This window comes from Pongo abelii, chromosome 13 (assembly GCF_028885655.2).
Source record: "Pongo abelii isolate AG06213 chromosome 13, NHGRI_mPonAbe1-v2.0_pri, whole genome shotgun sequence".
Classification (NCBI taxonomy): domain Eukaryota; kingdom Metazoa; phylum Chordata; class Mammalia; order Primates; family Hominidae; genus Pongo; species Pongo abelii.
Window position 1 is genome coordinate 23962560 of NC_071998.2, and position 17577 is coordinate 23980136.

Here is a 17577-nt window from a genome sequence, read left to right on the forward strand (position 1 = left end):
TCTCAGGCAGGTGATGAAAGGTATCCCATCAACAGGGATAAGCCACACTGATAGTAAATACTTCAGATATGACATAATGAAAATGGCACATTACTTCTCTGGTCTTTCTTCCCCAAACCTATAACCCTAGACTAATCATGAGAAAACACATAAGAAAAATCTCAACTGGGGGACATTGTACAAAATACCTAATCAGTACCTCCCAAAATTGTCATCAAAAACAAGAAAATTTATAATCAAGAGTTGCTTAATAGCTAGGTATGGTGGCATATACCTATAGTCACAGCTACTTGGGAGGCTGAGGTGAAGGGCTCACTTGAGCCCAGGAGGTTGAGGCTGCACACCAGTCTGGGTGACGGGAAGACACTATCTCAAAGATGAGAGACAGAGAGACAGACAGAGACAGAGAGAAAGAGAGAGACAGACAGAGAGAGGAGTTGCCCATGAAGACATGACTATATTTTGTGATGAGCAGGGCACAGTGGCTCATGCCTATAATCCCAGTGCTTTGGGAGGCCAAGTGGGGAGGACTGCTTGAGGCCAGGAGTTTGAGACCAGCTGGGCAACTTAGTGAGACCCCATCTCTACAAAAAATTTAATTACACATACGTATACATATACATATATAGATATATATTTATACGTATGAAATATTTTGGAGCAAAACAACGACAGGTAAAAACAAAGGAAATGTGAAAGCATATGGACCTCAGTTAGTTATAATGAATTAACATTGTTTATTAACTGTAACCAATGAATGACACTAATGTTAGATGGTAATAAAGAACCAGAGTAGAACTAGGATAAGGTAAGAGTAGGGATTCAGGCTTGAAAATCTATTCCTAAGTGAACACAGGGAAATGAGAATCATATACATTATTGTTTAGTAAATACAGCTCTTCAAAATGACGCAAACATATTTCTTAAAGCTCTAGCTGAAGACAAAGAAACTGAATATGAGAAAGATGATTTTTTACATGTTAAAAGACAATACGTAATTTTATTTTACTAGGGGCAAAGACAATAAGGAGATTAAGAATAACTCCAAAACCAGATTCCTCCTTACCTCACATTCTGAGTAGGATTCCACCTTTCAGAAGGCAGTTCTCCACTCTGTGGGTCATCTACAGGCGGATGAAGAATCGAAATGCATACATCTCCATTCTACGAGACACAAACATTACATTCAGTAAATACTCAAAAAGTGATGTACAAAAAGGGACATCGGTTCTAAAGTTTCCTTTATTCCTAGAAACTGTTTTTTCATCAAAGAAGAAAACAATTCTGCTTTTTATGTTCAACATCAAAGATAAATAATAATTAAGCATTTTAAAAATATTTATTTTGACCAATCTCCAAATAATATTTTCTAGTGAGAAGACTTACTATTCCTATAGAACAATCCTGATGAAACAAATGATCCCTATGTTCACTTAGGAACATTAAAATATAATATTTAATTTGACCAATCTCCAAGGTATATTTTCTAGTGAGAAGACTTACTATTCCTATAGTACGATCCTGATAAAAAATTGACTGGGGCTGGGCGCGGTGTCTCACGCCTATAATCCTAGCACTTTGGGAGACCAAGGCGGGTGGATCACCTGAAGTCAGGAGTTTGAGACCAGCATGGCGAAACCCCATCTCTACTAAAAATACAAAAATTGGCTGGGCGTGGTGGCTCACGCCTGTAATCCCAGCACTTTGGGAGACCAAGGTGGGTGGATCACAAGGTCAGGAGTTCGAGACCAGCCTGACCAACATGGTGAAACCCCGTCTCTACTAAAAATACAAAAATTAGCCGGGCGTGGTAGCACGCCCCTGTAATCCCAGCTACTCAGGAGGCTGGGGCAGGAGAATCGCTTGAACCTGGGAGGTGGGGGTTGCAGGGAGCCAAGATCACACCAATGCACTCCATCCTGGGCAACAGAGGGAGACTCCGTCTCAAAAAAACAAAAACAAAAGACAAAAATTAGCCGGGCGTGGTGGCGTGCGCCTGTAATCCCAGCTACTCAGGAGGCTGAGGCAGGAGAATCGCTTGAACCTGGGAGGCGGAGGTTGCAGTGAGCCAAGATAGTGCTCCGGCCTGGGCAACACAATGAGACTCCATCTTAAAAAAAAAAAGACAAACATAATAAATCAAGATTCAATTGTCTTAGAAGCAGCCAAATATATATCCCTTTGTTTTCAGATATATCTGTGTACCTAGAGTACATAAAAAGGAAGAAAAATATCTAACCTTGCTTAATATCTACTCAGGTAGATGCTATGTCAATAACCATGGCTTATATAAACCAAAAATATGCCTCGCAGCAAATGTTAACATCCTCAAGATATGGTTAGAATGACTTCCCACTATGGCTATTATATTTTGCTTCATAAACTTACACAACTTAATCCACAAGTACATTTAGGTTAATTCATACACATATGGATTGCCTACCATATGCAATACAGAACACAATTCAATAGAAAAGATAAAGTTAGGTAAAATACAGTGACTTATCTCTTGGGACTTAGCCTAACATGGAAGGTAAGATTTATTTATTTATTTAATTTCTTTCTGTCTTTAGAGATGGGAGTCTCACTATGTTACCTAGGCTGTAGTGCAGTGATTATGCATAAGACAACCATGGTGCACTGCCGCCACTAACTCCTGGCCTCAAGTGATCCTCATACCTCAGTAGTCCCATAGCTGGGACTCTAGGGTGCTACCACACACGACTTAAGATTTATATTTTAAAAAAACTGGAGGTATAACTATATAAAGTACAAAAATCTTACATATACACCCCAAATTTAGACACATAGAAACTATATGAATATATATGTAAACATTATCAATATAAAATATTTTTAAAATAAAATTAATACAAAATATTATATTCTAAAACACTGCCTTATGGTTAGATACCATAAGGCATGTAAAAAGTTACTACAGAAAAAAGAAGAGAGAGGCCAGGCACGGTGGCTCACACCTGTAATCCCAGCACTTTGGGAGGCTGAGGCAGGCAGATCACAAGGTCAGGAGTTCGAGACCAGCCTGGCCAATATGATGAAACCCCATCTCTACTAAAAACACAAAAATTAGCTGGGCTTGGTGGCACCTGTAATCCCAGCTATTCAGGAGGCTGAGGCAGGAGAATCCCTTGAACCTGGGAGGCAGAGGTTACAGTGAGCCGAGATCACGCCACTGCACTCCAGCCTGGGCGGCAGAGCAAGACTCCATCTCAAAACAAAAACAAAAAAACAAAAAGAGAGCCGGGCGTGGTGGCTCACGCCTGTAATCTCAGCACTTTGGGAAGCCAAGGCGGGCAGATCATCTGAGGTCAGGAGTTTGAGACCAGCCTGACCAATATGGAGAAACCCCATCTCTACTAAAAATACAAAAATTAGCCGGGCGTGGTGGCATGCACCTGTAATCCCAGCTACTCGGGAGGCTGAGACAGGAGAATCGCTTGAACCCGGGAGGTGGAGGTTGCGGTGAGCCGAGATCACACCATTGTACTCCAGCCTGGGCAACAAAAGCGAAACTCTGTCTTAAAAAAAAAAAAAAAAAAAAAGAGTTTTTCTGAATCCCAGCACTTTGGGAGGCCGAGGCCAGCGGATCACGAGGTCAGGAGATTGAGACCATCCTGGCTAACACAGTGAAACCCCGTCTCTACTAAAAATACAAAAAATTAGCCGGGCGTGGTGGCAGACGCCTGTAGTCCCAGCTACTCAGGGGTCTGAGGCAGGAGAATGGCATGAACCCAGGAGGCAGAGCTTGCAGTGAGCTGAGATCGCGCCACTGCACTCCAGCCTGGGCGACAGAGCGAGACTCCGTCTCAAAAAAAAAAAAAAAAAAAAAAAAATTAGGCCACAGAAGTATGCTACTTGGTTCAGAGCATAATATATATTAAACAAACAAACAAACAAAACACAAAAAACACAACCTTCTTAGTAGTGGAATGAACTGAACAGATTTGCATTTCAAAATGACTTATTAGAAAATAGGCATCCAAATTGACACAGACAATGGATTTGACAAAATCTAACACTCATAATAAAAACAATCAGAAAGCTATGAATAGATGGGAATTATCTTAACATGATAAAGGGCATTTATTAAAAACCACCGTTGCCAGGCACGGTGGCTCACGCCTGTAACCCCAGGACTTTGGAAGGCCAAGGCGGGCAGATCACCAGGTCAGGAGATCAAGACCATCCTGGCTAACACAGTGAAACCCTGTCTCTACTAAAAATACAAAAAAAAAAAAAAAAAAAAAAAAAGCCAGGCATGGCACCACGCCAGTAGTCCCAGCTACTCAGAAGGCTGAGGCAGGAGAATCTCTTGAACCCGGGAGGCGGAGGTTGCAGTGAGCCGAGATCGTACTACTGCACTCCAGCCTGGGCAACAGAGTAAGACTCCGTCTAAAAAAAAAAAAACCAAAAAAACCCACAGCTAACATCATACTCAGTGGTGACAATGGTGAAAGACTAAAAGCTTTACTCCTGAGATCAGGAGCTTGACAAGGATGCCTGCTTTCACCACTGCTATTTAACATTGTACTGGAAATTTCTAACCAGAGTATTTAGACAAGGAAAAGAAAAAAAGGAAACTGAGTTGAAGGGGAGAAAAGCATCTTTATACACAGATGACATGATCCTATATAAGAAAGCTACAAAAGCTAATAAATTCAGGAAAGTTATAGGATACATAATCAAAACTCAGTCACTTTTATTTTTATAAACTAGCAAAAATAACCTAATAGGATATTATGAAAACAATTCCATTGATAATTGTCATTTAAAAGAATAGATCTGGCCAGGTGGGGTGGCTCATACCTGTAATCCCAGCACTTTGGGGGGCCGGGGCTGGCAGATCACTTGAGGCCAGGAGTTCAAGACCATCCTGGCCAACATGGTGAAACCTCGTCTCCGCAAAAATACAAAAAATTCGCCAGACATGGTGGCGCATGCCTGTAATCCCAGCTGCTCAGCAGGCTGAGGCAGGAGAATCGCTTGAACCCGGGAGGCAAAGGTTACAGTGAGCTGAGTACGAGCCACTGCACTCCAGCCTGGGCAACAGAGTGAGACTCCATCTCAAAAAAAAAAAAAAAGAGAGAGAATAAATCTAGTCATGGAAGGGAAAAGACTTGTACGTTGAAAACTACAAAACAGTGCTCAAAGAAATTTTAAAAGACCTGAAAAAATGTAGAGCTATGATGTTAAGATGGTTCTATTCCCCAGTTTGATTTACAGATTCATTCAACACAATCCTTATCAAATCCTACCTTCCCGTTTTACAGTTATTGACAAGGTAATCCTAAAATTTATATAGCAATTTAAGGGACCCAAAGAGCCAAAACAATTTGGAAAAAGAAAAAGTTGGAGGATTCACACTTCCTAATTTTAAAAATTACTACAAAGACAACCATGTTGTTCAGTACTGGCATAATGACAGACATATAAACCAATGGAATATAATTTAGAATTCAGAGTCCAGAAATAATCCAATACATTGATGGCCAATTGATTTTGACAAGGATGCCAAGTCCATTCAATGGGGAAAAAACAGACTCTTCAATAAATGGTGGTGGGACCACTGGATTTCAACAAACAAAAAAGTGCAACTGAACTCCTACCTCATGTCATATACAAAAATTAACTGAAAATAGATCAAAGACTTGGAAATAACTGCACTTCATTAAAATGGAAAACTTTTATGCATCTAAAGGACATTATCAAGAAAGTGAAAAGACAACCTATAGAATGGGAGAAAACATTTGCAAATCATATATCTGATAAGGGTTTAATATGTATAATACATAAGGAATTCCTAAAACTCAGTAACAAAAAGATATCCATTTCAATAATAGGGAAGGCCAGGTGCAGTGGCTCATGCCTGTAATTCCACCACTGTGGGAGGCTGAACGGGGAGGACTGCTTGAGGCCAGGAGTTCAAGACCAGCCGGGGTGACATAAAGAGACAAGGTCTCACTTTGTCTCTCAGGCTGGAGTGCAGTGGTACAATCTCAGCTCACTGCAGCTTCTACCTCCTGGGCTCAAGTGATCCTTCCACTTCAGCCTCCCAAGTAGCTGGGACCACAGATGAGAGCCAGCAAACCTGGATAATTTTTAAATTTTTTTTATAGTGATGGAGTTGCGCTGTTACTCAGGACTGTCCTGACTCCTGAGCTCAAGCAATCCTTCCACCTTGGCCACACAAACTGCTGAGATTACAGGTGTGAGCCACCACACCTGGCCCCCCCACCCCCAAAATTTTACTAGTCAGGTGTGGTGGCACACACTTGTAGTCCCAGCTACTTGGGAGGCGGATGTGGGAGGACTTCTTGGGCCCAGGAGTTTGAGGCTGCAGTGAGCCATGATTGGGCCACTCCAGCCTGGGCAACAGAGCAAGACGCCATTCCCCAAAAATGAATGAAAAATAAAAAATGAGCTAGGACAGACATTTCTCCAAAGAAGGTATACAAATGGCCAATAAGCACATGAAAAGATGCTCAACATAAGCCATGTGGGTAATGCAAAGCAAAACCACAATGAGCTACCACTTTACGCCCACTTAGGATAGCTATATTTTGTCCTTTTTTTTTTAAATATAGAGATGGGGATCTTGCTATGTTGCCCAGGCTGGTCTCAAACTCCTAGCCTCAAGCAATCCTCCTGCCTTGGCCTTTAAAAGTGCTGAAATTACAGATGTGAGCCACTGCACCTAGCCTTTTTTTTAAAAAAGGAAAATAACAAGTGTTGGTAAGGATGTAAAGAAACTGGAACACACACACGCTGCTGGTAGGAATGTAAACAGTTCAGCTGCTATGGGAAAAAATTTGGCAGTCCATTTAAAAGATGGCTGGACACAGTGGCTCACATGCCTGTAATCCCAGCACTAATAGGAAAATGGGTTTAAAAAAAAAGAAAAAAGAAGGAAGAAAAAGTCAGCTGGGCGCAGTGGCTCACACCTGTAATCCCAGCATTTTGGGAGGCCAAGGCAGGTGAATCACTTGATGCCAGGAGTTCTAGATCAGCCTGGCCAACATGGCAAAATCCCGTCTCTACTAAAAATACAAAAAATAGCTGAGCGTGGTGGTGCACACCTGTAATCCCAGCTACTTGGGTGGCTGAGGCATGAGAATAGCTTGGGGCCAGGAGCAGAGGTTGCAGTGAACTGAGATCCTGACACTGCATCCCAGCCTGGGCAACAGAGTGGACTCTGTCTCAAAAAAAAAAAATAAATAAATAAATAAAAAGTTAAACACAGAATTCCCATTTAACCCCACAATTCCACTCCTAGGTATGTAACCCAGAGAACTGAAAACAGGTACTCAAAAACTACATGCACATGCATGTTCAGAGCAGCACTATTCACATATACAAAAGGGAGAAACAATCCAAATGTGTCCATCAAAAGATGAATGTAGAAACAAATTGTGGTATATCTATATAATGCAATATTCTTCAGCCATGAAGAGGAATGAAGTACTGATACATACTACAAGGTGGATGAATCTCCAAAATATTGTGCTGAGTGAAACAAGCCAGACACAAAATGTCACATACTATAGATGCTATTTATACTAAATATCTGCAATATGTAAATCTATAGAGACAGAAAGCAGATGAGTGGTTGCCAGAGATTGAGGGAACATGGGAACGGAGAGAAATTACTTCATATATAGTGTATTTTAAGTTGGAGTGTTGGAAACACTTTACCACTACATAGAGGTATTAATAGTTGTACAACATTATGAACATACTAAATGCTATTGAATTGATTATTTATTTATTTATTTATGAATGAAGGATATAGTCTTGCTCTGTCACCCAGGCTGGTGCAGTAGCATGATTATAGCTCACTGCAACTTCGAACTCTTGGGCTCAAGGGATCTCCCTGCAAATTGTTTACTTTAAATGGTTAATTTTATGTATGTGAATTTCATCTCAATAAATTCTTTTTTTTTTAATGAGGAAGTTATTGGACTCTAGAATGGGGATTCTAAAAGATAAAATGAAGAATTATCTAGCCTACAGCCCATCCAAATCCAATTAAATAAAATTTCCAGGATTCTTTTTAATAACTTCTCCACATGATTCTGATATATGGCCAAATTTGGGCATGTCAATACTTAGGAAACCTTTTCCCTATACCTTAAAATGTTAAGAGAAAATGGATAAGATCTGTAAATCCAAGAATTACATAAATATGGATAAAATCCTGCTTGTGACAAGTTATTTACAAATAACTTTGTACTTGTGAAAAGTACAAATTTGTGCTTGTGAAAAGTACAAATTTAGTGGCCTAAATACTAACATATTCTAAATGATGGCTAATGTACCATACAGATAAACCTATAATGTATATCCCCATAGAGCAACTTATAAAAAGCTCCATACTGTGTTCTACAACACACTAGTAACTATTAATAAAATAATCAGCAATTTTTTTCTCTGAACTTTCCCCTCAATTTTGTAATGAACCCAAAACTGCTCTAAAAATTAATGTCTATTATAAAAAATGTTTAAGTACTAATGAACAGTGAAATTCTATGTGTTGCCATATCTGTGAATTCTATAGTAAAGAAAGTGTTATATGAACTCTCATTGTAATACAGTTTGTGAAAAATATGGTGCTCATTAGTTGTCTACTTTTTAACAATATGACCAGAATGTAACCAGTAACATATATATTAAGGCTCACTAAACACAGTGCAAAACAGAAAGAAAATAGATTGTGCAGTACAATCACTGATGACAAATTCCTATCAAATTTCCTTAGTTTTCCTAGTTCTCCATTGATACTAATGAATTTCACAAATATGGTAATGATGAAAATATAAACATATATATACACACACATACACAGTTCACTGCAGCCTCGACCTTCTAGGCTCAAGTGACCCTCCCACCTCAGCCTTCCAAGTAGCTGAGACTACAGGCATGTGCCACTATGCCTGGTGAACTTGCCTCAGCCTCCCAAAGTGCTGGGATTATAGGCATAACCCACTGTGCCCCGCCAACAACAACAAAAAGTTTTGCAGCTTTAACTCAAGAAGACAATTTTAAAATAAATCCACTCATGTAACACAACAGTTATTTACAACTTTTGGGGGCTGCAGTAATATATCTATACATTTATTTAATAAACTGTGACCAAAGCACTTGTCTTTTGATTTATTTATTTATTTACATTTTGAGACAGGAGTCTCACTCTGTCGCCCAGGCTAGAGTGCAATGGCGCAATCTTGGCTCACTGCAACCTCCACCTCCTGGGTTCAAGCGATTCTCATGCCTCAGCCTCCCGAGCAACTGGGATTACAGGTGTGCACCACCATGCCCAGCTAATTCTTTCTATTTTTAGTACAGGTGGGATTTCACCGTGTTGGCCAGGCCAGTCTTGAACTCCTGGCCTCAACTGGTCCGCCTACCTCGGCCTCCCAAAGTGCTAGGATTACAGGCGTTAGCCACCACACCTGACCACACCTGTCTTTTTAAAAACATAAGAGCCGGGCGTGGTGGCTCACTCCTGTAATCCCAGCACTTTGGGAGGCCGAGGCAGGTGGATCATGAAGTCAGAAGTTCGAGACCAGCCTGGCCAAGATGGTAAAACCGCGTCTCTACTAAAAATACAAAAATTAGCCGGGCGGGCACCTGTAATCCCAGCTACTCAGAAGGCTGAGGCAGGAGAATCGCTTGAACCTGGGAGGTGGAGGTTGCAGTGAGCCAAGACTGCGCCATTGCACTCTAGCCTGGGTGACAGAGCAAGACTCCATCTCAAAAAAACAAAAAAACAAAACAAAACAAAAAAACAAACAAAAAAAACAAAACCACAACAACAAAAAACATGACATAAGAAACTATTTTTGGCCAGATGGGGTCTCTAGATCTCTATTACCACAAATACCAACACTGGCCCTCAAAAATTTCAATTCTGATACCATTTCCATACTGCTATGAAGGTTAATAGTCACGTGAGAAGAGTTTCTTATGATTCCTTTGACAACATCAAATTTAATTCCTAAATATGATTTGTCACTTCTTCCCCCACCCACCCCCTCCCCGCAAGATGGAGTCTTGCTCTGTCGCCCAGGCTGGAGTACAGTGGCACGATCTCAGCTCACTGCAACCTCCGCCTCCTGGGTTCAAGCAATTCTCTTGCCTCAGCCTCCTGAGTAGCTGGGATTACAGGCACCTGCCACTGTGCCTGGCTAACTTTTGTATTTTTAGTAGAGACGGAGTTCCACCATGTTGGCCAGGCTGGTCTCAAACTCCTGACCTCATGATCTGCCTGCCTCGGCCTTCCAAAGTGCTGGGATTAAAGGCGTGAGCCACCGAGCCCGGCCTTAGCTCAATCTCAGCTCACTGCAACCCTCCTGGGTTCAAGCCGATTCTTCTCCTGCCTTATCCTACTGAGTAGCTGGGATTACAGGCGCGTGCCACCACACCTGGCTGATGTTTGTACTTTTAGTAAAGACGGGGTTTCACCATGTTGACCAGGCTGGTCTTGAACTCCTCAACTCAGCCTCCCAAAGTGCTGGGATTACAGGATGAGCCACTGCACCCGGCCTATCACTTCTTTAAAAACAAAACATTTGTGTGTGAAAAATATCTACACATTTATGGGATATGCATGCATTTTATTGTAGAAAAATTCATTATGAATATGGAAAAAATTTTATATCATGATCTAATGGTATCTCTTGAAAGAACTAAGTAGCCTACGTACTGAAAAAAAAGTGGAAAGGGGAGTGTAATTACCTACCTACACTTCTCGTTCCTGTAGAGCTTTGACTCCTTTATCCTATTTTTCTGTTTCTTTTTTGAGAGGTGTTTGGGAATTAGATAACTGAGATGGAAACAGTACGTATATGGCTTTAAGAGCAATTAACTCTCCGCTGGGTGGTGCAGTGGCTCACGCCTGTAACCCCAGCACTTTGGGAGGCCAAGGTGGGAGGATCACAATCAGGAGTTAAGAGACCAGCCTGACCAACATGGTGAAACCCCGTCTCTACTAAAAATACAAAACTTAGTTGGGCGTGGTGGCACACACCTGTAGTCCCAGCTACTCAGGAGGCTGGGGCAGAAGAATCCTTGAAGGGAGGCAGAGGTTGCAATGAGCCAAAATCACGCCACCACCCTCCAGCCTGGGTGACAAAACGAGACTCCATCTCAAAAAAAGAAAAGTAATTAGCTCTCAATTGCAAGACAAAAGTTTGCTCCTTCTCACTTCTCTCTTGCTATCTAAAATCTATATATACACCACATAACTGTAAAGGCAAAAACCTTTAATTATTAGACAGGGACATTGTTATGGTCTGAATTTTGGTGTCACCCACGAATGGGATTAGCACCCTTATGAAAGAGGCAAGAGAGGGCCGGGCGCGGTGGCTCACGCCTATAATCCCAGCACTTTGAGAGGTCAAGGTAGGCGGATCATGAGGCCAGGCAATCGAGGCCATCCTGGCTAACATGGTGAAACCCCGTCTCTACTTAAAATAAAAAAATAAAAAAAAAAAAGAAAGAGGCAAGAGAGAACTGCCTTGCCTCTTCTCCCATAAAGATGCAACAAAACAGGTGCCATCTATGAAAAACAAGCCCTCAACAGACCAAATGTGTTGGTGGCTTGGTCTTGGACTTCCCAGCCTCCAGAATTGTGAGCAATAAATTTCTGTTGTTAATATATTATCCAGTCTAAGCAAATGTACTAAGACAGATACCAAAATACTGCTGTGCGTACTGAACTCAGTTTGAACTTAGGAAACAATGAATTATTTCTACAGACTCTTTCCAACAAAAGGAAGATAACGTTGTTACACAGAACAGTGTATTCACTATTGTTTATTTATATTATGTCAAATATTAAACAATATTTAGAAAGCTTATTTCTAAAAAGAAAACTATATATCATTTCAGTACCAGTCTGTTCTGTCTGAAAAAGAAAAATTAAGATGTCTTACATAAGAAACAGACTGTGGAAAATGACACAGCTGCCCCAATGTGCTCATTTATACAGAATGAACTCCAAATTCAAGACCCTAGAGCGGGTTCTCCATTTCTTGCCTAAAAGCAATTTAAAGGTGGCCAGGCATGGCGGCCTACCCTGTAATCCCAGCACTTTGGGAGGCCAAGGCAGGCGGATCACTTGGGGTCAGAAGTTCGAGGCCACTCTGGCTGACACAGTAAAACACTGTCTCTGCTAAAAATACAAAAATTAGCCAGGTGTGGTGGTGCACACCTGTAGTCCCAGCTACCCAAGAAGTGGAGACAGGAGAATCGCTTGAACCCAGGAGGTGGAGGTTTCAGTTGGCTGAAATTGCACCACTGCACTCCAGCCTGGGTGACAGAGATTCCGTCTCAAATAACAAATAAATAAATAAAATAAAAGCAATTTAAAGGTGATGTTAGCTCAGTTTCTGGAGCAAAGGTACTTCCAACATCCACAGGGCCAAAAAAAAGAATTGATGCATAACTAAGATGGCAAGAATCTAAAGCAATTTCAATGCTTGGGATGCTGCTATGAAAAAATGAGACCACTGCAAAACCATATTGCAACGAAAAAGATTACAGAATGGTTTTTTGGTTTTTTTGTTTTTTGAAATGGACAGAGCTGGCAGGCAGAAAATAAGTAAAGACATAGCTGGACTCAGCAACACCATTCTTCAAGTGTATATAATGAGCATTATAGACTACTACACTCGTAACTGCAGATTACACATTGTTCTTGAGTTCACAACCAACTTTCATGAAGATATACCACATTCTGGGCCATAAGGCACATATTGACAAATTTTTAAAAATAGAAATCATATAATATCTGCTTTCAGATCACAATGGAATTTAACTGGAAGTTCCTAACAGAAAGATACCTGCAAAATCCCCAAAACATTTGGAGATTTAAAAACACACTTTTAGAATAGTAGGCCAGGCGCAGTGGCTCACGCCTATAATCCCAGCACTTTGGGAGGCCGAGGTGGGTGGATCACAAGGTCAGGAGTTCAAGAACAGCCTGGCCAACATGGTGAAACCCCATTCTCTACTAAAAATACAAAAATTAGCTGGGCATGGTGGCGCATGCCTGTAATCCCAGCTACTCGGGAGGCTGAAGCAGGAGAACTGCTTGAACTGGGAGCCGGAAGGCAGAGGTAGCAGTGAGCGAGATTGCACCACTGCACTCCAGCCTGGGCTACAGAGTGAGACTGTCTCAAAAACAAACAAACAAACAAAAAAGCACACTTATAGAATAGTGAAGAGTAGCCTCAAAAGAAAAAAACTAGCGGGCCCTGATATATCATCCTGAGAAACAGAATGCATTATTCTAGTATCCTTATGGATTAGTCCAAAGCTAAGTACGTTTCATCAGCAAAGCTAGAAATGCTTCCCCCAGGCATGTGCACTTGTCTAGTAGAAGAACCTCACCTTGAATTTATTCCAAAAGAGCCTCTCAAATGTTCAGCAGCAATTCCTAAAAGGAGGCCAGTCCAAATGTAATGGGATAAATCCCGCTCCCCCCACCAAAAGCTGAATCTTTCATCATAGGAACAGGTGACCCTTGCTGTGAAGTTAGAGGATAGGCACACAAATAAATTTATATTACATTATCTACTAAATTTTTAAGTGCACATGTTAAACACATGTGTATTATAACCCTAGCAATGAACAGCAAAAGTCTAAAGCCCAAATCCTTTACTTTATCCTTTATCCTGTAGAATATACACAGGATATTATAAAACTACACTAATGTTAAATAATTAATCCAGAAACTGTTAACTGAAGTGCAAAATCATTAATATTTCTCTATGGCTACAAAAGCCTAACTATCAAAGTGTGCTGAGATAGGCTATTTTAAAGTACTGATTTAAAAAAAAAAAATCTTCAGAGAAATTTATGATGGATGTCTCTTACCTCATAAATGTTGGGGTGCCACATTTTGGTCAAGAATCTGAAGGTAGGTGGTGAATAGGGGTAGTCAATAGGAAATTTAATATGCGCCTGAAAAGAAAAAAAATGAAATGCTAATAAATGAGACTATAACTTATTCACCTGCCTAATAATTCACCCTACTACACCCCACAGAAACAAAGCTCCTTTCATAGAGTAAACTCTTGAGATTAAAGTAGCTCAGATATACTTTGTTATCCCAAGTGCCAGGGTCATTAGTATGTTCTTACAGCACTCCTTCAAATATTTATAAAAGCCTTTTTTTTTTTTTTTTTTAAGACGGAGTCTCACTCTGTCAGCAGGCTGGAGTGCAGTGACGTGACCTCAGCTCACTGCAACCTCCACCTCCCGGGTTCAAGCAATTCTCCTGCCTCAGCCTCTCGAGTAGCTGGGACTACAGGTGCACACCACCACGTCCAGCTAATTTTTGTATTTTTAGTAGAGACGGGGTTTCACCATGTTGGCCAGGATGGTCTCAATCTCTTGACCTTGTGATCCACCTGCCTCGGCCTCCCAAAGTGCTGGGATTACAGGCGTGAGCCACTGTGCCCTGCCCCTATAAAAGGCTATTTTAAGTCACCAAAACTCACACACTCACTCACATACACAAACATACATAAATATAATTTTAACTTGGCTCACGAGTGAAAAACAGTACTCTGTACATTTTATTTTTATAACAAAATAATCTAATTTTAGGGTACACAATATGGAACAATGGTATTTTTCTTTTTACTCACATAATTTAACTGTCATTCTATCACCCAGAAATAATAAATGCTGACATTGCTGATTTCCCTTACAAAACTTATTTTTAAAAACTTCAACATACTGTATTTTGTATTCTGCTTTTTTCACCTGTATCACATTGTAAACATTTTTTTCACCATAAAATATTCTCTTTACATGGGTGACTGACAGTATCTGCATTATACTCCATCAAATCTATACCTACATGAACCATCTTATAAAACTATTTCCTTATTTTGGGCATTTGGGTTGTTTCTCACACCTTTGCTGTTACAAATCCTGCTGCAGTGAATGTCCTTTGCAGTATCCGTGTATTTTATATATGAAGAAATCCAGAAAACCTGAAAAGTTCTCTCTTCCATAAAAGCAATGGGAAAATTGCCAAAAATTATAGGCATCAACATTTTCAGAATTCCAGAAAATAACCAGAGGCTTGCAACAATTCAAGGAGTAGATACTTAAAGAAAATGGCTGACATTCAGTAAGAACATCAAGCTATGTGATTTTAACTTACCCTAATCCAATCTCCTATACTCTAGCTGTGCAGCAGCCTTAAAACACATTCAAAGTAAAAACCAAGGAAGCTGACAGGCCCTGGAGAGGATAGAATGGGCTGGCATTTCACCAAAGCCTTACTCCCAGAGAATTGTCATTAAGTTTACCTTTCTAATGGTTCCCTAGAAAACTCCACTTGCAAGGCTGTCTACGTGTGATTGGATTTGGAGCTTGGCCAATATGAAAACATTTTCCCTGGCAGCTTTGTTGAAAACAATGGCAGGCAACTATTTAATCTTAAAGGTACCTGAGGCAGTGGAAAATACAAAACAGACTAACCAAAAAACGTTAAGGAAAAGCTGGGCTGGTGGGCTAAGAGTTGTCCATTATGGTTCTGAAAAGCTCTGACAAATTATTGTGAGTCTATAATACCATGACAATGTGTAGAGCTATGCACATGCCCAGCACTATGCACATGCTCAGGAAAGCCCTAAGAAGGCCCTAACTTTATACCTCTGGCTTAACTTGATAATGTATGCAACAAGAAAGTAAAGAGTTTGCAAATGCCTGTCTGAATTAAGTTGAAGACATGCAATGACACATACGCAGAGCCTCTCCACAAATTCCAGCTAACTAACTGGTTCTAGAAAACCAAGGAAATCTCTGTTCAATCATTACCTGACCACTAAGCTGAGTGGAGAATTCACTGGCCACACACAACAAATAATATCGACATTATATAATTAGGTAAGAGAAGTCAACAGTAATTACAACAGCAGCAGCAATGGCAACAACAAAAACCCTGGGGAAGAGGAGAATTGGATTTCTGCAGGTGCCACTGCAGAAATTTCTAGTTTTCAGCAAAATATTACAAGGTATGAACAAAGTATGGTCCATACAACAGGAGAGAAAAAAAAGAATCAATAGAAACTGGAAACCTAAGTATTAAAGTTACTAGGCAAAGACTAAATCAGCTTATCTTTAAACCTTTAAACATTTCAAAGGACTAAAGAAAATCATGGCTAAAGAACTTAAAGGAAAGCACGAGAATGGTGTCTCACCCATAAATAATGAATATCAATAATGAGATAAGTTATTTTTAAAAATCCACAAAAAGTGGTGGCTCATGCCTGTAATCCCAACACTTTGGAAGGCTGAGGCAGGTGGATCCCTTGAGCCCAGAATTTCAGACAAGCCTAGGCAAGGTAGTGAGACCCTATCTCTACAAAAAATTTAAAAATCAGTCGGGTACAGTGGTGTCTGTGGTCCCAGCTACATAGGAGGCTGAGGTGGGAGGATCACTTGAGCCCAGGAGGTGGGGGGCTGCAGTGGGCTATGATCATACCACTGCACTCAGGGCTGGGCAACAGAGGAACAGCCTGTCTCAAAAAAAAAAAAAAAAAGAGAAAATAAAGGGGTTGGGGGTGGGAGGGGGAAGAGAGAGAGATTCTTAAGTTGTTAAGTACAAAAACTGTTGATTCTTTGAGACAGGGTCTTGCTCTGTCACTCAGGCTAGACAGAGTGCACTGGGTTACAGCTCACTGCAACCCTGACATTCTGGGCTCAAGTGATTCACCCACCTCAGCCACCTGAGTAGATGGGACTACAAGCATGCACCTCCAAGCCCAGCTAATTTTTTTGTGGGGCTGGAGGTTTCATCACGTTGCCCAGGCTGGGTCTCGAACTCCTGGGCTCAAGCAATCCCCAACGCCTCGGCCTCCCAAAGTGCTGGGATTTACAGATGTGAGCCACCACAGCTGGCCTGTTCATTCCTTTTGATGACTAAATTTAAGAAGTACAAAAACTGAAATTAAAAAAAAAATTAGGTGCTGAGCAACAGATTTGAGCAGGTAGAAAAAATAGTGAATTTGAAGAAAGTTCAATTTATTGACCTTATTCTTTTTCTTTTCTTTTTTTTTTTGAGACAGAGTCTTGCTCTGGCACCAGACTGGAGTGCAGTGGTGCGATCTCGGCTCACTGCAACCTCCACCTCCCAGGTTCAAGTGATCCTCCTGCCTCAGCCTCCTGAGTAGCTGGGACCACAGGGGCATGCCACCACGCCCAGCTAATTTTTTGTATTTTTTAGTAGAGATGGGGTTTCACCATGTTGGCCAGGATGGTGTCGATCTCTTGACCTCGTGATCTGCCTGCCTCAGCCTCCCAAAGTGCTGGGATTACAGACATGAGCCACCGCACTCCGCCTTATTGATCTTATTCTTTTAAGGGGGCGTAGGGGAAATCCCAATGTATAGCTGATTCATCAGGAGTATAGGTCTGCCATAGGCATCCGAAATGGAGGCAGTCTTTCTTGTGGGACTGAGTCCTTAACCTATAGAATCTGATGCTATCTCCAGGTAGACAGCGTCAACAATGAATTGAATTGGAGGACTAAGATAA

The 17577-nt window shown here is 41.0% G+C and overlaps 1 protein-coding gene across 3 annotated transcripts in view; it reads right to left on the reverse strand.

Annotated features, from left to right (window-relative positions):
- UBE2R2 (ubiquitin conjugating enzyme E2 R2) overlaps positions 1-17577 on the reverse strand; it is a 99981-nt gene that overhangs the window by 16596 nt on the left and 65808 nt on the right. For 2 of the 3 annotated variants that reach the window (XM_009244350.4, XM_009244349.4), the window contains exons 2-3: positions 13900-13986; positions 1067-1164 (exon numbers count right to left, since the gene is read on the reverse strand). In XM_009244350.4, the coding sequence (XP_009242625.1) occupies positions 1067-1164; positions 13900-13986 (185 nt within the window). The remainder of the gene's footprint in view (positions 1-1066; positions 1165-13899; positions 13987-17577) is intronic. The other variant, XM_054519735.2, reaches the window with a different exon arrangement.